Source organism: Kryptolebias marmoratus, linkage group LG4 (genome assembly GCF_001649575.2).
Source record: "Kryptolebias marmoratus isolate JLee-2015 linkage group LG4, ASM164957v2, whole genome shotgun sequence".
NCBI lineage: Eukaryota > Metazoa > Chordata > Actinopteri > Cyprinodontiformes > Rivulidae > Kryptolebias > Kryptolebias marmoratus.
The window spans coordinates 100,854-116,624 of NC_051433.1; the positions used below are offsets into that span (position 1 = coordinate 100,854).

Consider the following 15,771-nt stretch of genomic DNA (forward strand, 5'->3'; position numbering starts at 1 on the left):
GTCTGTCTGTCTGTCTGTCTGTCTGTGTGTCTGTCTGTCTGTCTGTCTGTCTGTCTGTGTGTCTGTCTGTCTGTGTGTCTGTCTGTCTGCACCTGGAGGTCAAAGCTGCAGTGCCTCGGCTCCACTGCTCCACCACAGCTGGCTGATGTTTCCAGCTGTGCAACATCTGTCTGCAGGTCTGCCACAACAACCGAGACGGAAAGCACTGAGAGCACGACTGAAGCCACACCTCCAGAAAGACGGCCATGGACAGGTCTGACAGGACTCCTAAAGACAGACAACAGGACAGGTGAGATGGACAAGTGAGACACACAGGTGAGGTGGACAGTTGAGACAGACAGGTGAGACAGACAAGTAAGACAGACAGGTGAGACAGACAGGTGAGGTGGACAGTTGAGACAGACAGGTGAGACAGACATGTAAGACAGGTAGGTGAGGTGGACAGTTGAGACAGACAGGTGAGACGGACAGTTCAGACAGGCAGGTGAGGTGGACGAGTGTGATACAAAAAAGCCGGTAGACTCACCTGCAGCTGTGGGTGGAGCCAGCATGGCATGGTTGATGCGAAGCAGGAAATGCAGCAGAGTCTCCCAGGTTTCCCTGCTCATCATTGAACTTTTTCTGACCAATGAGCGAACAGCAGACAACACCTGCTGACAGAGAGTCAGGTAGACCGGACTCTCCTGGTCTGACCTAAGTGAGATGTACAAAAATTTGTCTGAAGTATAAAAATCTTCTGTCAAAGGATGTTAGTGACATCATATTAGTGACTCTATGTTATACAATTATATAAAACCAGAAGCTAAACAAATATAGAATCCCTTGAAAAACTACAACTACCTAAGAGACCAGTACAACTAGTCTGAGATCAGGAAAACTAGTCTGAGACCAGTACAACTAGTCTGAGACCAGGAAAACTAGTTTGAGACCAGGAAAACTAGTCTAGTTTAGATTTGGGTCCTGGTGTACCTGGGCAGGAACAGGAAGTAGAGGTGTCTCAGAATCTTCTGGACATACAGGTTGGGGTCTCTGTTGATTGGTGGAGGAGTGGAGCTTCTGTGGAACACCAGGGCCATGAGCCAATCAGTGTAGACGTCCACACAGAGTTTGACAGTGTCTCTGTCCAATGGCAGAGTGAGACCATAACAGAGGACTTCCATAGTCCACTTCACCTGCAAACAAAGACTCCAGCGTATTATTCTTAAGATAAATTATATTTATGTAATCAGTAAAACCAATCTGTAACCAATACAACCAGTCTGTTACCACCAGTAAAACCCTGACCAGACCTAACTCTATCTGCCTGTCTGTCTGACTCACCTGTCTGTCTGTTTGACTCACCTGTCTGTCTGTTTGACTCACCTGTCTGTCTGTTTGACTCACCTGTCTGTCTGTTTGACTCACCTGTCTGTCTGTCTGACTCACCTGTCTGTCTGTTTGACTCACCTGTCTGTCTGTTTGACTCACCTGTCTGTCTGTACGCAGCAGGCTGTGGGTGTTGGGGTTTCCCAGTCCTGCTGCCAGGGGCTTCACCACAGCAACAGCAACATCTCTGCCCACAGAAGGCGGGAAACAACTGAGCGCGCTCACATGACCCTGAGCCGCAGCCAGTGATTCGTCCATGGCTTGCTAATCACAACTCAGCTGGACACCTGGAAATGACAGGTGTGTCAGGTGATTGAGAATTCTTTTTTTTTTTCTAGTGGCTGCGCAATATTTGAAGCCCCAGTAAAAATGCAGCATATGATCCACAGCATTAGTCAAATACTCTGCCCAGACTCTTGGACATGGAGGTTCTCATCACAAAGATCCTTCCTTACTTCTCTCTCAAACCAACGTTTCTAGGAAGCCATCTTTGTGAAGAGAACTCGTCCTCATTACACAGGGGGGTGGCCTCCATGTCCCACTGTCCCCCTCCTACAGTGCTGTTATTGTGAGGATCTATCTGTGAACAAGCAGCCATCAGGGCTCTAACGATCAGTCGTTAGGCTGATGGTCCTTCTGCAGGTGGTTCACTCTGTGAAGGAGCTGCTTCTAAGGCTGAGTTTGATGCAGCTCCTCAGACTGAAGAAGACTTTTAGATCAAAGACAAAACGTTTTAACAAAGACAAACCCGTCCAGAGGACCAGACTCAACCTTGTTAGATTTACCTACCTGGTTTTTTGAGCACGCATCAGGAGATCTGGTATTTTTATTGCACATTTCTGTTGTCAGCTGATAAACTGCTGGTAGAAGGCGAGTCCTCCCACTGGCAAACGCTTTGCTCTCCAATTAAAAAGAGGCTCCTCCCTTCCCCGCTCACATTCAGACATTTCAGGTTTTAAAACCATTATTTATCTTTTGTTTCTTACAAAACAGAAAATGTTTTAAAGTGTTTAATTTTTTTTGTTGTTTAAATGTAACTAAAATAAAAATGGTGAGTTCTCATACACAATGAGTACGAAGACAAAATGAACCGTTGATCAGTTTGTCTACAGCAGCAGCTGTGAGCGAGAACTTAGCAGGATTAGTTAAACCTGATTTAGTTTTGGTGAAACCTCTAACCTATTTGTGAGGCGTCTGTGTGTCTCTCTGTAATCAGTGACTTCGAACACTGAGCCCGGTTAGTTAACTTCATTAACACACAATAGCATCTGGTGTGTGAACAGACCCGTCAGGAACTGGATCTGAAGCAAAGCAGCAGAAAAACAAGACAGACTGGATAAAAGATGCATTTAACATTTAGCCATACCTGTACAGGTGAGCCTCCCAGCCGTGTGTCCTCACACCGAGCCAACCTGTGAAATCAGCTGTTTTGAAGGTTAAATTGTGACCTCCTGTTTTTACTCCCTGCATGCTGCCTGACAGGCTTCAGCAACAAGTTTACAGTCAACAGAGGAAGAGCCTGCATGTACTGACCGACAGAGAAAACAAGAGCTACACCCAGAGACCTCCATGGACCTGCAGCGTGGGTCTCAGTCACTAAAAACCAACAAAGATCCAGACATGGAGCCTTTCCAGCTCAGACCCTGGTGGCAGCAGGTCGGTTCAGGTCTGGGTAACTCTGAGGCGTATAACGGAATTCCTGCTGGGTTCTGGACTGGACCTGAAAAATTCAGCTTTTCGACAAGACTCTCATCAGGTAAATTAAAGTTTAATTCTAATGTCATTACCCTGTTGTTACCATGGTAACCATGTTTTAAAGAAGCTCCTCTCAACCAATCAGGTTTCTCCTGAGGTCAGAATTGTGGAAACTTGAGCTCATGTTTACACTTTGAACACATTTCTGAGTTTGACTCAATTTGCTTTTCAGAAGTCAACGGCTTCAAATCAGAAAACCTGTAACCCCCAACTTTTAGGGCTGACCTCAAACTCAGCAACATTTAGACAACGCACACCTTGAGTTAAAAACGCAATCAAACTGGACCCAACTGTATCCGTCAAGGTTTAAAAAACTCAAAACAAAACATTTCTTCACCTCTGATGTCAGATGAAGTGATTTGCTCAGAGGAAGTGCAGTCATGTTTTTGTTATTGGATTTTGATGTGCTTGGCCCTTCAGGGCCACCATAGTTACCATTAAACAGAAAGACAAGTTATTGGTTAAAATCAAGTTTATTTTACATTTTCCCTTTAAACCAACATATAAAGCGACAGTAACCCGTCACCATGGAAGCCAGAATGTGATTGGTCACATTCTGAGTTCCTTTTACTGTAACTTTACAACAGAAGAGAACTCTTCTGATTGGCTGGCAGCGGTATAAAAACAACCAAACAAACAAACACCCTGAGAAACTACTGCAGCTTGGGCAGTCCAGACTGACGTCAGATCAGTACGGCTGTTTCCTGATGAACCTGGTGAACATGGCGAAGGCAGCGATTGGTTTATCAGATGGAACCATGTGACCGGAACCCTACAGGAACAAGCAGATCAAAGAGGTCAATCCTTTAATCATCTCAATTATCAGTCCAGTCACTCAAGCAACAGGAAGAAGGAAAGACTTTTAGTTTAAATTGTTTGTTCTGGAGGAACATCTGATGTCAGATTTGAGGATGAAGCTGCGATTACAAATCTGACATCAGAGGGTCGCAGGTTACCATGACGATGATGATGATGATGATGGTGGTTTACCTTCACAGTGAGGAATGCAATGTTGTCAAACTCTTTCACGAAGCCTCCAACCTGCTGACCATCAACATCATTATAGATCCACGGACGCCGCTGGACCTGCACCTGAGAGAGACGGACAGGTAAACACACCTGAGACAAACAGACAGACAGGTAAACACACCTGAGACAAACAGACAGACAGGTAAACACACCTGAGACAAACAGACAGACAGGTAAACACACCTGGGACAAACAGACAGGTAAACACACCTGAGACAAACAGACAGACAGGTAAAGACACCTGAGACAAACAGACAGACAGGTAAAGACACCTGGGACAAACAGACAGACAGGTAAACACACCTGGGACAAACAGACAGACAGGTAAACACACCTGGGACAGACACAGGTAAACTTGTGTTGTTGCTAAATGTTTGATTAGTGATTACCTGCTGATGGAGAGATTCCACGAACCACTCATCTCCCATGAAGTTACAGGCCATATCCACGTCTCCGTTATAAATCAGGACCCGGTACTTCTGCAAAGACCAGAACCGGGCTTAAAAAAGAAAAACTAAAACTTAAGAAATTACGAGTTCCACCACGTTTGTTTTTTTTTTAAGAATAAATTCCTTAAAAAGCATTTTATTTGATTAATGGATTCAGTAAACACTGTGGTTATATTTCACATTTAAATTGCCAACACTGAATCAACAACCAAGTGTGACAAACTGACTAAAGATGATGAAGAATGTTTAACTTGTTATCTGACAATCCAATGTTTTTGTTTGTTTTTAATTATACACCAACAGATTTATAAAATATAAATGTTGGAAGGCTTCCAGTGGACACGTTTCGCAGGAGCTCTGTGAGAATGTGTTTAGAATATTTTAATTAACACAAAGTCTGTCCGTCTCTTGCCACAGCTGTGTTTGAAATGTTATCAGAACCTCTACGTCCTCAGAGCCATATTTGAATAAATGTTGAGTCTTCAGACGAATAATAAGTCTGACAAACTTGAGTTGAGGATATCAGTCAGTTAACATCATAATAACTGTCAAAATACAGGATTTTTCAATGTTTTTCATTTGAATCTTTTGTATGTTAAAAATAAGATTATATTTTTTCCATTGTTATTGGATAACACTTTATATGGACCAGGTTAGGTGTAAAAACCAGGTAAACTGGTACAGGAACAGGTCTGGAGGTCATCATGAATAGACAAAGGTGTAACTTCCTGTTCAGACAGGTGCTGTGGTGCGTTTACTGACCAGAGTAGACAGCAGCTTCAGGTACTGTTTACTGACGTCCATGTAGAGTCGACCATAGTTCAGGTTCACCTCAGCGCTGAAACATGACACAACAAAGACCTGTTAGAGCTCAAACCAGCAGAGGTGAGACAAGGACAGGTGAATCCTTACCTGCAGATGACCCAGTCCAGAGCGTTAGAACTGATGTGCAGAGCCTTCTTGACGTATGGGTTGTTCAGGTAGAGGGTGGAGGGGGTGGAGTTGGTACAGGGTGGGTCCAGACGGACAGACAAGTGCAGAGCCGCCAGGCTTTGGAACTTCTGTGGACCAGCAACAGGGTTGAAGCCACAAACAAGTAGGTCCACAATAAAAAAAAAAAAAAAAAAAAAAAAAAAAAAAAGACTCTCCAGGTGAGTCCATACACACCTGGTTCCACTGCTGGGTCCACGGATGGTTGATGAAGGTGTTCCCTAGATCTCTGATCAGCACCTGTCCACGCTCCATGCTAAAAATCAACATTAGGTCAAAAAATACCCATTTGAGGACCAGAACATATTTGTTGCTGGTCAAAGGTCACAGCTCACCTGAATCTGTGAGGGACTCCACCTGGACAAGAAGCATACAGGTTGTAGATGTTCAGTCCAGAACGGTATATGATGTCCTGAACCTCAGACAGCTGCAGAAACAGACAAATGCCACCTGAGACCACATGAGGCTACATCAGACAACACAAGACCACATTAGACCACCTGAGACCCCAAAGTAACAGGTTCAGACTCACACTCTCTGTGCAGTTCTGGTCCTGGTTGTTGTAGAAGTCGCACTTCCCATCTCTGCAGCAGAAAGTCTGCAGCTGGGTCCACAGCTGGGTCCCCAGCAGGCCATGATAGTAGGCGAAGAACACCAGAGAGTTATCATTCAGTTCGTAACTTGACATCCCGTTTCCCACAGCAACGCCCTGCAGGACACAAGGGGTTGGGTCACGTGACTTCACTTTGAGAACTACTGGCCAGGTATTAGTGCTGCAATTACCACAGCAGAACCAGAGCATACCTGCAGGTTCAGGCTAGTGTCCTCCATCACCCTCTCAGCAAGTGTTGGGATGTAGATCCCTCCATAACTTTCTCCAGTCAGGAATAGCTCATTGCTGCTAAACTCTGGGAATAGACGGAAGAACTCCTTAAGAGCTAAGTAGTTGTTCATGGACACCTGCAGAGAGAGGACACCTGAGACACCTGAACCACCTGAGAGCCAATCAGAAGCAGAGATGGAGCTGTGTCACTGACCTCTGTGTCGTTGGTTGTGTATTTCTTATCATCAGAGTATGAGAAGCCAACACCTGCTGGAGACTCCAGGTACAACATGTTGGCAATCTGCAGGAACAATTAACCAATCAGCTTCCAAGACTGAATGAACCATAAGACCCACTCCCAGGTCCCATGACCCACCTTGTTCCAGGAGTATGGGTTGTACTGCAGTGTCACACCATCATCCTGGACCTGAAGCGACAGAGGTCAACACACCAATGATGTCATATTAACGAAGGTGGGCAGAGTCAAAGGTTACCTACCAGAAAGGGTCCATGTTCTGTCAGGAGTCCATCCAACGAGCTGCAGCCGGGACCGCCATTCAGCCACAATACCACCGGGTCAGAGGCTGGCTTGTTCTGGGACTCCACAAACCTGAAAACCAATCCAGAACAGGGTCAGGTGAGGCTCACCTTGACAGTTTGTTTTAGGTGTGGGACAGGTACGGACCAGTAGTGCAGATGTTTCCCATCAGCCACGTTCAGGTATCCAGAGAAGTGCCTGAAACTGGGCTGTTTCTGCAGACCAGGCAGGAAGGTGATCTCATCTTCAGCCGGAGCTGCAGATGAGATCACCAACAGAACCATCAGGAAGAACCACAAAACCACCTGCATCTGAAGGAAACAGAACACAAACACTTGAGACCAGACAGGAAATTATGTCATAAAAAACAGTTTTAAAGAGTGTTATCCCCCATCTTTCATTAGTCATAAAAACCAGTCTGTTAGTATGTTGGTGTAGATGCTAAGTGGCTATCTCTGGTAACAGCTAGGATTGTTCTGTCCTGGATGTCTGAGAATCTACAACAATGTATTGCTTCGCACTTTGGGAAGAACACTAAGAAAAGTGGGATAATATGAGATGTCAAGGAAACTCGTTGGTTACAGGAACCATCTTTAATTCATTCAATCTTAGATGCAGACAAAGAATCACTGCCAAAAACATACAACTCAGCTCTACAATCAAAGGCCAAAGATCAGAAGAGATCCTCCTGAAGGCACAGAACAAGTTAATGAGAAGAGACAGATTGAGTTCACCATAAAGACACTTTCACACAGAAGATAAAATCTGCCAAAATCTGCCAGAAGCTGTCAGCACTTCTTCCTACCTCACACTTAGAATAAGTTCCCAGCTTCATTGACAGACCCCAGTTTTCTCAACACAAGACCCAAAAAATGGCAACAACATAAGTTTGATACTTTACAGTGGAAGATGCTTGTATTATTGGATTTCACAGCACTTTTCCTGCAGTGGAAACTGTCAGGAAATGTCTCCACAACAGACCAGATCTGCCCCCTGCTGGACCTCTACCGCCTATTTCAAATACAATGACAGCTTTTACATAGAGAAGCATGGATGTGACATGGGGTCTCCAGTTTCACTCATCTCTACATGGAAGAAGTGGAAAACGAACCACTGCCTGGGTCAAAATCCAACCCTTTGCTGAACAACAACACTGACTTCAGCAGAGAGGACGACAAACAAGTTATATCTCCTGGAAGCCTAAGCACTTAAATCCACAGGAAACACAGACAAATATCTGCTTTTAGATTCTCACCACCTGCTGAGACACAAACTGTTATCAGAACTCTACAGAATGGAGCCCAATATGTCCCCGCAGGGACAGAAGGGAAGGACAAGGGACATAGAGACACTAAGGAAGCACAGATCCTGTGGATATCAGAACTGGACTGATGTTAAAACAAGCCAGACAACATTGTTGTTCCATTCGTGTCTAAAAACCACTGAAGGAGTTTTCCAAGCAGGATGTTCTGCTGCATTTCAAACCCAAGACCACAGACTGGTTCCCCCCAAGGCTGAAACACTGAAACGGCTCAGCGGTGTGGTTTATGCAGACCAGTCGGGCCTGGATTCAGACCTCTATGATAGAGAAACTAAACAGCAGCTGGCCTCAGGTTCCACCTTTCTAACACCTACAGGTCAGCCTCCACTCGTCTCTCCACACACTTTCATAACCATCCACACCTGAAACATGTGACCGAACCAGCTGACAGGTCAGCCTCGTTAGGACACATTGGACAGAGGGAGGCCCAGACACTCCTGTTACTGTGATCGTTAGAACAACCTTTGTGAAGCTGGAAGTCCCACCATGAGAGCTGAAGAAGCCTTTTGAATGACAGGAGGACAGCTGTCTTCTACTAAGGACAGTCTCTGAACTGTCTCCAGCTTTAAACAGCTGACGTTCTGACCGGAACCTGCAGGGGGCGCTGCAGGACAACAAGTCACATGACTTCAGAGAACTTGGTTCTGGACTGAAATAAAGGTTTAATTGAAAGGAACACAGCTTGAAACGGAACATTTATAACATGTTTGATTCCTTTAAGACTTTAAATATTCAACATAAACCCTCTGAATGACAGCTGTCACTCAGCTGACTGACAGCTCTGACGAGAAACTTTCCAACCTTTGTTCATAAACGGGCCAACCCGGAACCAGCTGAAGTGGGTCAGAACCGGAAACAGAAATGTTCAAATCAGCTAAATGTTCCTCACGAATTAATAATTAAACCGGTTCGATTCGAGAGATTTATTGCTGAGAACATTTTACCACAACCAGACCCGGGAACCGGTTCCGAAACAGGACGAACCGGAAGTGACAGGCAGGAACGTGAAAGGGTGAAGAAACCAAGTTAACCCGGGTCAGAACCGGGTTAAAACCAGCCTAAAGTGACCGGAAACTCACCTTTAAGCTCAGAGTCCACCTGGTCTCGCGCTCAGCGTCCGACTGAAAGCAGCCTGAACAGGTCATGTGATCACAGCAGGTCACATGACAGTCAGCTGCTTTCAAGCTAAAAATCACATGATCATCACGTGATCCTGTTCAGATTCAGAACGGGTTCTGGTTCCCGTTGTCATGACAACAGAACAGCCGAGTCTGATCAACGAAGTTAGTAAAGTTAGTTTAGTTACTAAACAAAGTTCAGAACTGGGCTGATCTCGCGAGAATACAGAAGCTCCGCCCATTTAGACACCCGTGTCTGTAAACTCAGAGTCCAGTTTCCCCCACTGAAGAACTCCGGGTTCTCAGAGTCAAAGAGGAATAAAGAGGAAACCGTTTTCAGTCAAAGTGTTGATTTGTTTATCAAGTTTTAGAAAGTCTGTAGAAATAGATTCTTAAACTGCTTCTATAATTATTTTAATTTCCAAAATACAAACAGTTTAGGACAACAGGTTTGTCTTTTAAATGATTTATGAGTTAGTAAATGCTTCCATTTTCTGTCCCTTCCTGCTGATATCAGACAGATCAACTCGTTCAGGATTATTCAGTCAGTTTATTTCACCATCAGCTGCACTAGAAGAATCTCAAGACTTTAAGAAAATTTGAACAAATCAGGTTTGATAAAATAATTCTGCTTCAGGCTGATAAAAACTAACTCCTGTCAAACACAACATTTAAATTATCTGTAGTTTTATTAAAAAGTAAGATTTTCTCAACAACTTTTTATAAAAACCTTGGTTTCAGGTCATGTGACCTGCTGCAGGTGTGAAACAGACCCCGCCCCCTGAGGTCACATGACATTCCCATGAAAACAGAACAGCCCAAACAAAGTCCAACTGAAAAAACTTTATTAAAAACACAACCCAGAAAGTTTAAAAAAAAAAAATCTATACAGCAGGTGAGTGAGGGGGCGGAGATTCAAGGTCTTGGAGGTGGTCTCATTCCTGGAGGGGGCGGTCCTATAAACAAACAGAGGTCATAAAAATCAGGCTACAGCACACTGGGACCTGATTGGCTGCTCGGTCTCCAGGGTAACAGCTCACCTCTCATCCCAGGAGGAGGTGGCCTCATTCCAGGCGGCGGCATTCCCATCGGAGCGCCGCGACCTGGACCGGGAGGCATTCCCATCGGAGGGCCCATTGGGGGCCGCATGCCAGGGGGCGGGCCCATCATACCTGCAGGGGGAGGAGCCAGGTAACGTTAGGGACACAGAGTGGCCAAGTCAGACATTCTGAGAACAGGAACTGAGCTTAAACAAACGTTCTCCGTAACAGTAAAGAAGAACGAAGAAGAACTTATTCACAGCCAGCTTCGGCACGTTTCACTAAAACCAGAACTTCTACCTGGTAATGATCCAGTTCCTCATCAAGAAACCATGATAACTGGGTCATACCAGCAGGTCCAAACCTGACCTAACATGACTGAGCTGAGAACCAGAACCGAACCAGCTCTGAATGACAGAACATTAAAACTCAGGAGAATGTTTCAGGCTCAACAGTCACCTTCAGGATGTACATGGTGCCTGAACCAGAACCAAGCCTAGACCTGGACACAGCTCACCTGGAGGTGGAGCAGCACGGGCCATCGGGGGCGGAGCTCCTCGTCCCGGAGGGTACTGCGTCGGTGCTCCAGCGATGCTGGCACCTGCAGCTGCGGCAGCAACCGTCCCTCTGCCCTGTGGGGTCATCACCTGACATACACAGAACTTGTCAGAACCAAACCCACACACACACCTGACACAGCTGCAGTACCATGGTTACCTGCTGAGAAGGACCGCCTACTCCTCGGACTGGCCCGGCCAGCCCAGCCGGAGCCTGAGGCATCGGGGCTCCTGCAGGAACGCCACGACCCGCCGCTCGGCCCACACCTGGACCTCCGGCCACGCCCGCCAGGGGGACCCGGGCGATCCCCGTCTGTGGGGTCAAAGGTCAGAGAGGCAGTTTAAAATCAGGGTTAGCTCTGAGGGAGAGGTCAAATGATCAGGAAGAAACTTGGTTAAATTTGATTGGCTGAAGGAGCGCTCACGTCTTTGGGGGGCGGGCCCTCCACTGTCATGGAGACCAGGTTCTCCCCTCTCAGCAGAACCAAACCTAGAACCCTCTTCTCCTCACGTTCCGGCTGCTTGGAGTTCTTTGGCCTGAAAGGCAAAGTTTATGGTGAGATATCAGATTTTTGAGAGTTAGATTTCAACTAGAAACTAAATAAAACTTTGTTTAAAGAGAAAAAAAAAGATAACATTGAAAATAAAAACCAGCAGCCCGGTGTTTATTCCATAACAAAAATAAAGTTTAAGCAAAATATGAATTTGTTGATTTAACTGGTCCACATGTCAGGAGGAGGTGACGCTTAGACTAACGGGCGTACAGACAGGAAGGAGGCGGAGCCTGCACCTACTTGATCTTCCTGAACTCGTCGCAGTCACACAGGATCAGGTTCATGTGTTTGTCGAAGGCCTTGAAGGTACCGATGAAGATGCGTCCGTCCTGCAGGATGCACCTCATCCTGTAGTCGATGTGCTGCAGCATCTTACTGCTCTTTCCCACCGTCTAAGAACCAATCACAGAACGGCATTGTCATCATCACAATGACTGTCTGCAACATTTCCATCAAAAAATTCCAAACTTTTCCAGATTCACATTTCTGGATGTTCGAGTTGCTTTTTGACATTTAAAAACAAACCTTTCCAGTAAATGTTGGGTCCAAGGTACACCAGGGTTGTCAAAATTATTGATATTCGATATAAAAATGTAAATAAATTAAGAATAAAAAGGTACTCATTTGAATCCATGCTGATATAAACAGAGCTGTGTTCATCTGCATAAGTTATCACAACTTAACACAGCGGCGCTGCGAGCCTTTAGCCCCGCCCATCATGGAGCCCAGCTCACATATGAAAACAATCATGGCTGACCACAACAACACTGAGCTCCTGCTAAAAACCATAAGATGAAAAGCTTAGCTGCAGAGCTCATTAACATTAAACATTTAATTATGAGAAATGTGATGAATGCCACAATAAATAACCTAATAATGAGATGATTAACTTCTGGGTTCGAACACTTAGTTTCCCGGTCCCTGAATGCATCACACGCGCCTCTACAGAACCTCTCGGCTCGGCTGCTCAGGAAACAATGAGGTTAGCTGGATGGACGGTCTGTTAGGTCTGAGGAAGAACAAAAGTTGTAGAGGCTGTTCTCTGCTGTTCTGCAGACAGAAGAGTGGCTAACAGAGGTGTTAACCTTCACCTGTCCTGTCGGTGGCTCAGAACCTGAGCAGGAACACCTCCACCAGCCCGTTTCCTTCAGCAACGCTAACAACAGATGTTTTCAATTATATTACAACACGAGGATCTGACTTAGTGGACTTGTTTTCCTTGTTCTTCCTTTAAACTCGGCCGTGTTCATCTTTCACAGATTGTTGTTTTTATCCTTTATTTCCGGAATAAACTGTTAAAATCTTAAAGTTTATTTGAAATCCTTCCTTAAAGAACAGAACCGCCAACAGAGTACTGACCCGGTTCTGGTCAGTTAAACGTCCCGCCGACGTTCACACAAACATCCGCAAAGAAAACATCGAACTAAACCCGGAACCGGAGAAATAACGGGATCCTCGCGGCCAGAACCGAACCGAACCCCCGGCTGGAAACACTCACCATGTCTGCGGTTCTGATGGCTCCGATTCTAGCCGGATTCACCAAACCAAAAATAAAAAATGGACCCGCCGAACCAGGCCTCTATAGCACACAGAACAGGAAGTGACGACACCGACAGCGTGCCGCTCCGAAAAGGCTCCGGGCTGAAACACCGAAATTAGCATGTCTACATCAAAATTCAGTTTTACATCAAACTTAATCATGAAAAAACAGAACAGTCAAACATTCTTTAAATGAACAACGTAAATAGAACAAAGGAAAAGGAAAGAAATAGAAAAAAATAGAAATAATAATAATGATAATAATTGAAACAGTAAAAGACTCAATGACTTTCATACTTATAAGTCATTGGTTAAACTACGACAAAAATAATAAAAAATACAACTAGAGCTATACAGACACACACACACACACACACACATATGGCTGGTGTTAGTCATCAAAATACCCAGAATCCAGTTTAGATCAAAACACATCCAGATTTATCCTCTTCTTCAGGATCACTGGACCTGCATCCAAAGGTCACTGAGTCAGAGGATGGGTCCACCTGGACTGGTCTCCAGATCCAATTCAGATCAGTTTATTTATAACAAAAGTCCTCTCAGGGCTCTGTACAAAAAACTCAGATCCAGTTCTAGACCCAGATCCATATCTAAACCAACCAGGTTTAGATCACTAAGCAGTGAGACCCCAGGATCCTGAAGTCCCACTGGGTGCCAATGAAACCCAGATCGGTTCTGGAGACTTGTGCGTGTGTCACGTGATCAGGGTCCCTCAGCACGGACTCGTCCCCACATCAGAACCAGCCTTCAGAACCCATCAGTGACGTCAGACTGATGATCAGCTGATCGGTCCGTTCATCAATCGTCTCGTCAAATTTCCCGCCTTTCCCGCAGCAGGACAGTTGCCATAGTAACCGAGCTCCCGTCGCCGGCCGCGCGCTTCAGTGAGTCACTGTGGGAAGCTACGGGAGCGCGCGACGAGCACGGAGCAACGACAGCGGCGACCGAACCGGGACCGACACCGGACCGAACCGTCAGCTGCTGGAGGGATGGACGGACAGCTGATGATGCTGATGGGTGTCAGCATCCGCAGTGACGTCACAGCGACCGCAACAACACGCCGACATCAAAGGGAGCCAGACTGTTGCTGAGTGTGAGGCCACAACATCCGGCTCGGTTCGGTTCTGGAAGAACGAAGGTGCAACAGCTGGAGGACAACAACAAGCTGAAGGGCAACTGTTGATGCAGAAAGGCAACATGTTGCTGCAACAGGGACTACGGCAACTGGAGGGACCATAGCAACTGAAGCAACTGTATGAAGCAGCAGCAGCCACCCCGACTTTCAGCAGGTCAACCATCAGTAGCTCCGCCTACATCAGTAGCTCCGCCTCCATCAGTAGGTGAGCAGAGCCTGTTCACCTGGAAATGGCGCATTGTTCCACATCGTTCCATATTGTTCTTATTTTCCTAATAGAGCAATTTGCTCTTAGACTGAAGGTTTACTTCTGGTTCCTGGAGGAACTGTCTCACTTCAGAGTCTGACCTGTCTGTCTCTGACATGTCTGTCCTCAGATGGACATCTGCTCTCTGATTGGATGAATGGTCTAACTGATCAGCTGATCCAGGATCAGGTCTGTCTGCAGCTCCAGCTCCACTAAAACTTTTGTTTGTTTTTTTATTTATTTTACTGAAAAATAGTTTCTTTGTTTATCAGTCAGACTCCTCAGCTAAGCTCCACCCACTGCTGATTCCTGCCCTGTTTTAAACAGCTAGAATGAACCAGCTAAAGGAGGCGGAGTCAGGCCAGGAAATGGAGGGCAAGGTGAGATTTTCCATCATTTTTCACTGCAGACAGGGTGTCCTAATTTGTTGTGATGCGTTCAGAGTCTCATGTCCTGTATCGTGATGCGTTCAGGGTCTCGTGTCCTGTATTGTGATGCATTCAGGGTCTCATGTCGTGTATCGTGATGCGTTCAGGGTCTCATGTCCTGTGTTGTGGTGCATTTAGTTCGTACCCCAACAATGATACAATTTGTTCTCTACACTGGACCCATGAAACAGCGGGCAGCTATTTAAGCACTGGGGAGCAGTTAGGTGTCTTTCTGGAGGACACTGCAACATATGGGCATGGTAGGGAATCAATCCCCTGACTATCCAGTCTCAAGACAGCTGCCCTACCGCTTCACCACAGCCCCTCCATTTCCTGTATTGTGGTGCGTTCAGGGTTACATGTCTTGTATTGTGGTGCGTTCAGGTGCAGACCTGGGCCCAGTCTATGGTTTACACTGTGGAAGAACTGGAGTGTAAAATCTGCTACAACCGCTACAACACTCGCAGCAGGAAACCCAAACTGCTGGGCTGTCTGCACCGAGTCTGCGCCAAGTGTCTGAAGAAGATGGTCGACATGGGTGAGTTTACCTGCCAGGTGTTCTGCACAGATTATTTATCTTCGTATCAAAGACTAAACGTTATCCTAAACTCATGATTTATGATCTGATCTCTAGCTTCCTGACATATTTTTTTAGATGATTAACATTCTGAAAAAAGCAGAAAGTAAACAGATGAAAGGGAGACCCTTTGGGGGCGGGGCTACAGTTGATTAAAAAATCTTTCATTCTGTCATGTGACTTTGTTCCCAGGAGACTCCTCCCCCTCTGTCATCAGTTGCCCGTTCTGCCGCCACGAGACCTACATACCTGAGGAGGAGGTGAGACAGGTTACTGAGGAGGAGG

The 15,771-nt window shown here is 45.8% G+C and overlaps 4 protein-coding genes across 15 annotated transcripts in view; 1 reads left to right on the forward strand and 3 right to left on the reverse strand.

The window, feature by feature from the left end:
• LOC108250716 (ral GTPase-activating protein subunit beta) overlaps nt 1–2,873 on the reverse strand; it is a 32,627-nt gene extending 29,754 nt beyond the window's left edge. For 9 of the 12 annotated variants that reach the window (XR_005233136.1, XR_005233137.1, XM_037975547.1 and 6 more), the window contains exons 1-5: nt 2,732–2,873; nt 1,468–1,652; nt 970–1,172; nt 527–693; nt 93–267 (exon numbers count right to left, since the gene is read on the reverse strand). Coding sequence is in view for 10 of the 12 variants with exons in the window: in XM_037975547.1 (XP_037831475.1) it covers nt 93–267; nt 527–693; nt 970–1,172; nt 1,468–1,623 (701 nt within the window). In the remaining 2 variants the exon portion in view is untranslated. Of the gene's footprint in view, nt 1–92; nt 268–526; nt 694–969; nt 1,173–1,467; nt 1,653–2,154; nt 2,249–2,731 lie in introns of those variants that run through there. The other 3 variants (XM_037975550.1, XM_025002691.2, XM_037975551.1) reach the window with 3 other exon arrangements.
• Nucleotides 2,874–3,574: 701 nt separating this feature from the next.
• ctsa (cathepsin A) lies at nt 3,575–9,500 on the reverse strand. Its single transcript, XM_017440720.3, has 14 exons — nt 9,350–9,500; nt 7,097–7,260; nt 6,910–7,021; nt 6,788–6,838; nt 6,626–6,712; nt 6,393–6,548; nt 6,121–6,297; nt 5,924–6,015; nt 5,766–5,844; nt 5,511–5,659; nt 5,361–5,436; nt 4,539–4,628; nt 4,111–4,212; nt 3,575–3,892 (listed from the first exon to the last, which is right to left on the reverse strand). The coding sequence occupies exons 1-14, from the start codon at nt 9,413–9,415 to the stop codon at nt 3,809–3,811; spliced, it is 1,485 nt and encodes a 494-aa protein (XP_017296209.1). The 5' UTR covers nt 9,416–9,500; the 3' UTR covers nt 3,575–3,808.
• Nucleotides 9,501–10,216: 716 nt separating this feature from the next.
• On the reverse strand, nt 10,217–13,186 carry snrpb (small nuclear ribonucleoprotein polypeptides B and B1). Its single transcript, XM_017440728.3, has 7 exons — nt 13,038–13,186; nt 11,780–11,931; nt 11,411–11,522; nt 11,146–11,298; nt 10,946–11,075; nt 10,429–10,560; nt 10,217–10,344 (listed from the first exon to the last, which is right to left on the reverse strand). Exons 1-7 carry the CDS (start codon nt 13,038–13,040, stop codon nt 10,304–10,306), a joined length of 723 nt encoding a protein of 240 aa, XP_017296217.1. The 5' UTR covers nt 13,041–13,186; the 3' UTR covers nt 10,217–10,303.
• Nucleotides 13,187–13,323: 137 nt separating this feature from the next.
• The window catches only part of LOC108250718 (E3 ubiquitin-protein ligase RNF182), a 6,717-nt gene continuing 4,269 nt past the window's right edge, over nt 13,324–15,771 (forward strand). The window contains exons 1-5 of the mRNA XM_025002698.2: nt 13,324–14,439; nt 14,612–14,670; nt 14,754–14,861; nt 15,294–15,447; nt 15,679–15,746. Coding sequence (XP_024858466.1) covers nt 14,814–14,861; nt 15,294–15,447; nt 15,679–15,746 — 270 coding nt within the window. The 5' untranslated portion in view covers nt 13,324–14,439; nt 14,612–14,670; nt 14,754–14,813. The remainder of the gene's footprint in view (nt 14,440–14,611; nt 14,671–14,753; nt 14,862–15,293; nt 15,448–15,678; nt 15,747–15,771) is intronic.

Bases quoted from the DNA above. Each gene is read 5' to 3' on its own strand.
- snrpb (XM_017440728.3), bottom strand. The intron at 11,299-11,410 runs GTGAGCGCTCCT...TTGACCCCACAG, and splicing joins AGGGCCCGCCCCCCAAAGAC to ACGGGGATCGCCCGGGTCCC. The intron at 10,561-10,945 runs GTGAGCTGTGTC...CTCCCCCTGCAG, and splicing joins CCGTGCTGCTCCACCTCCAG to GTATGATGGGCCCGCCCCCT.
- ctsa (XM_017440720.3), bottom strand. From the start codon at position 9,415: ATGACCTGTTCAGGCTGCTTTCAGTCGGACGCTGAGCGCGAGACCAGG. The intron at 5,845-5,923 runs GTGAGCTGTGAC...GTTGATTTTTAG, and splicing joins GGAGTCCCTCACAGATTCAG to CATGGAGCGTGGACAGGTGC. The intron at 3,893-4,110 runs GTAAACCACCAT...TTGTTCCTGTAG, and splicing joins TTGCATTCCTCACTGTGAAG to GGTTCCGGTCACATGGTTCC.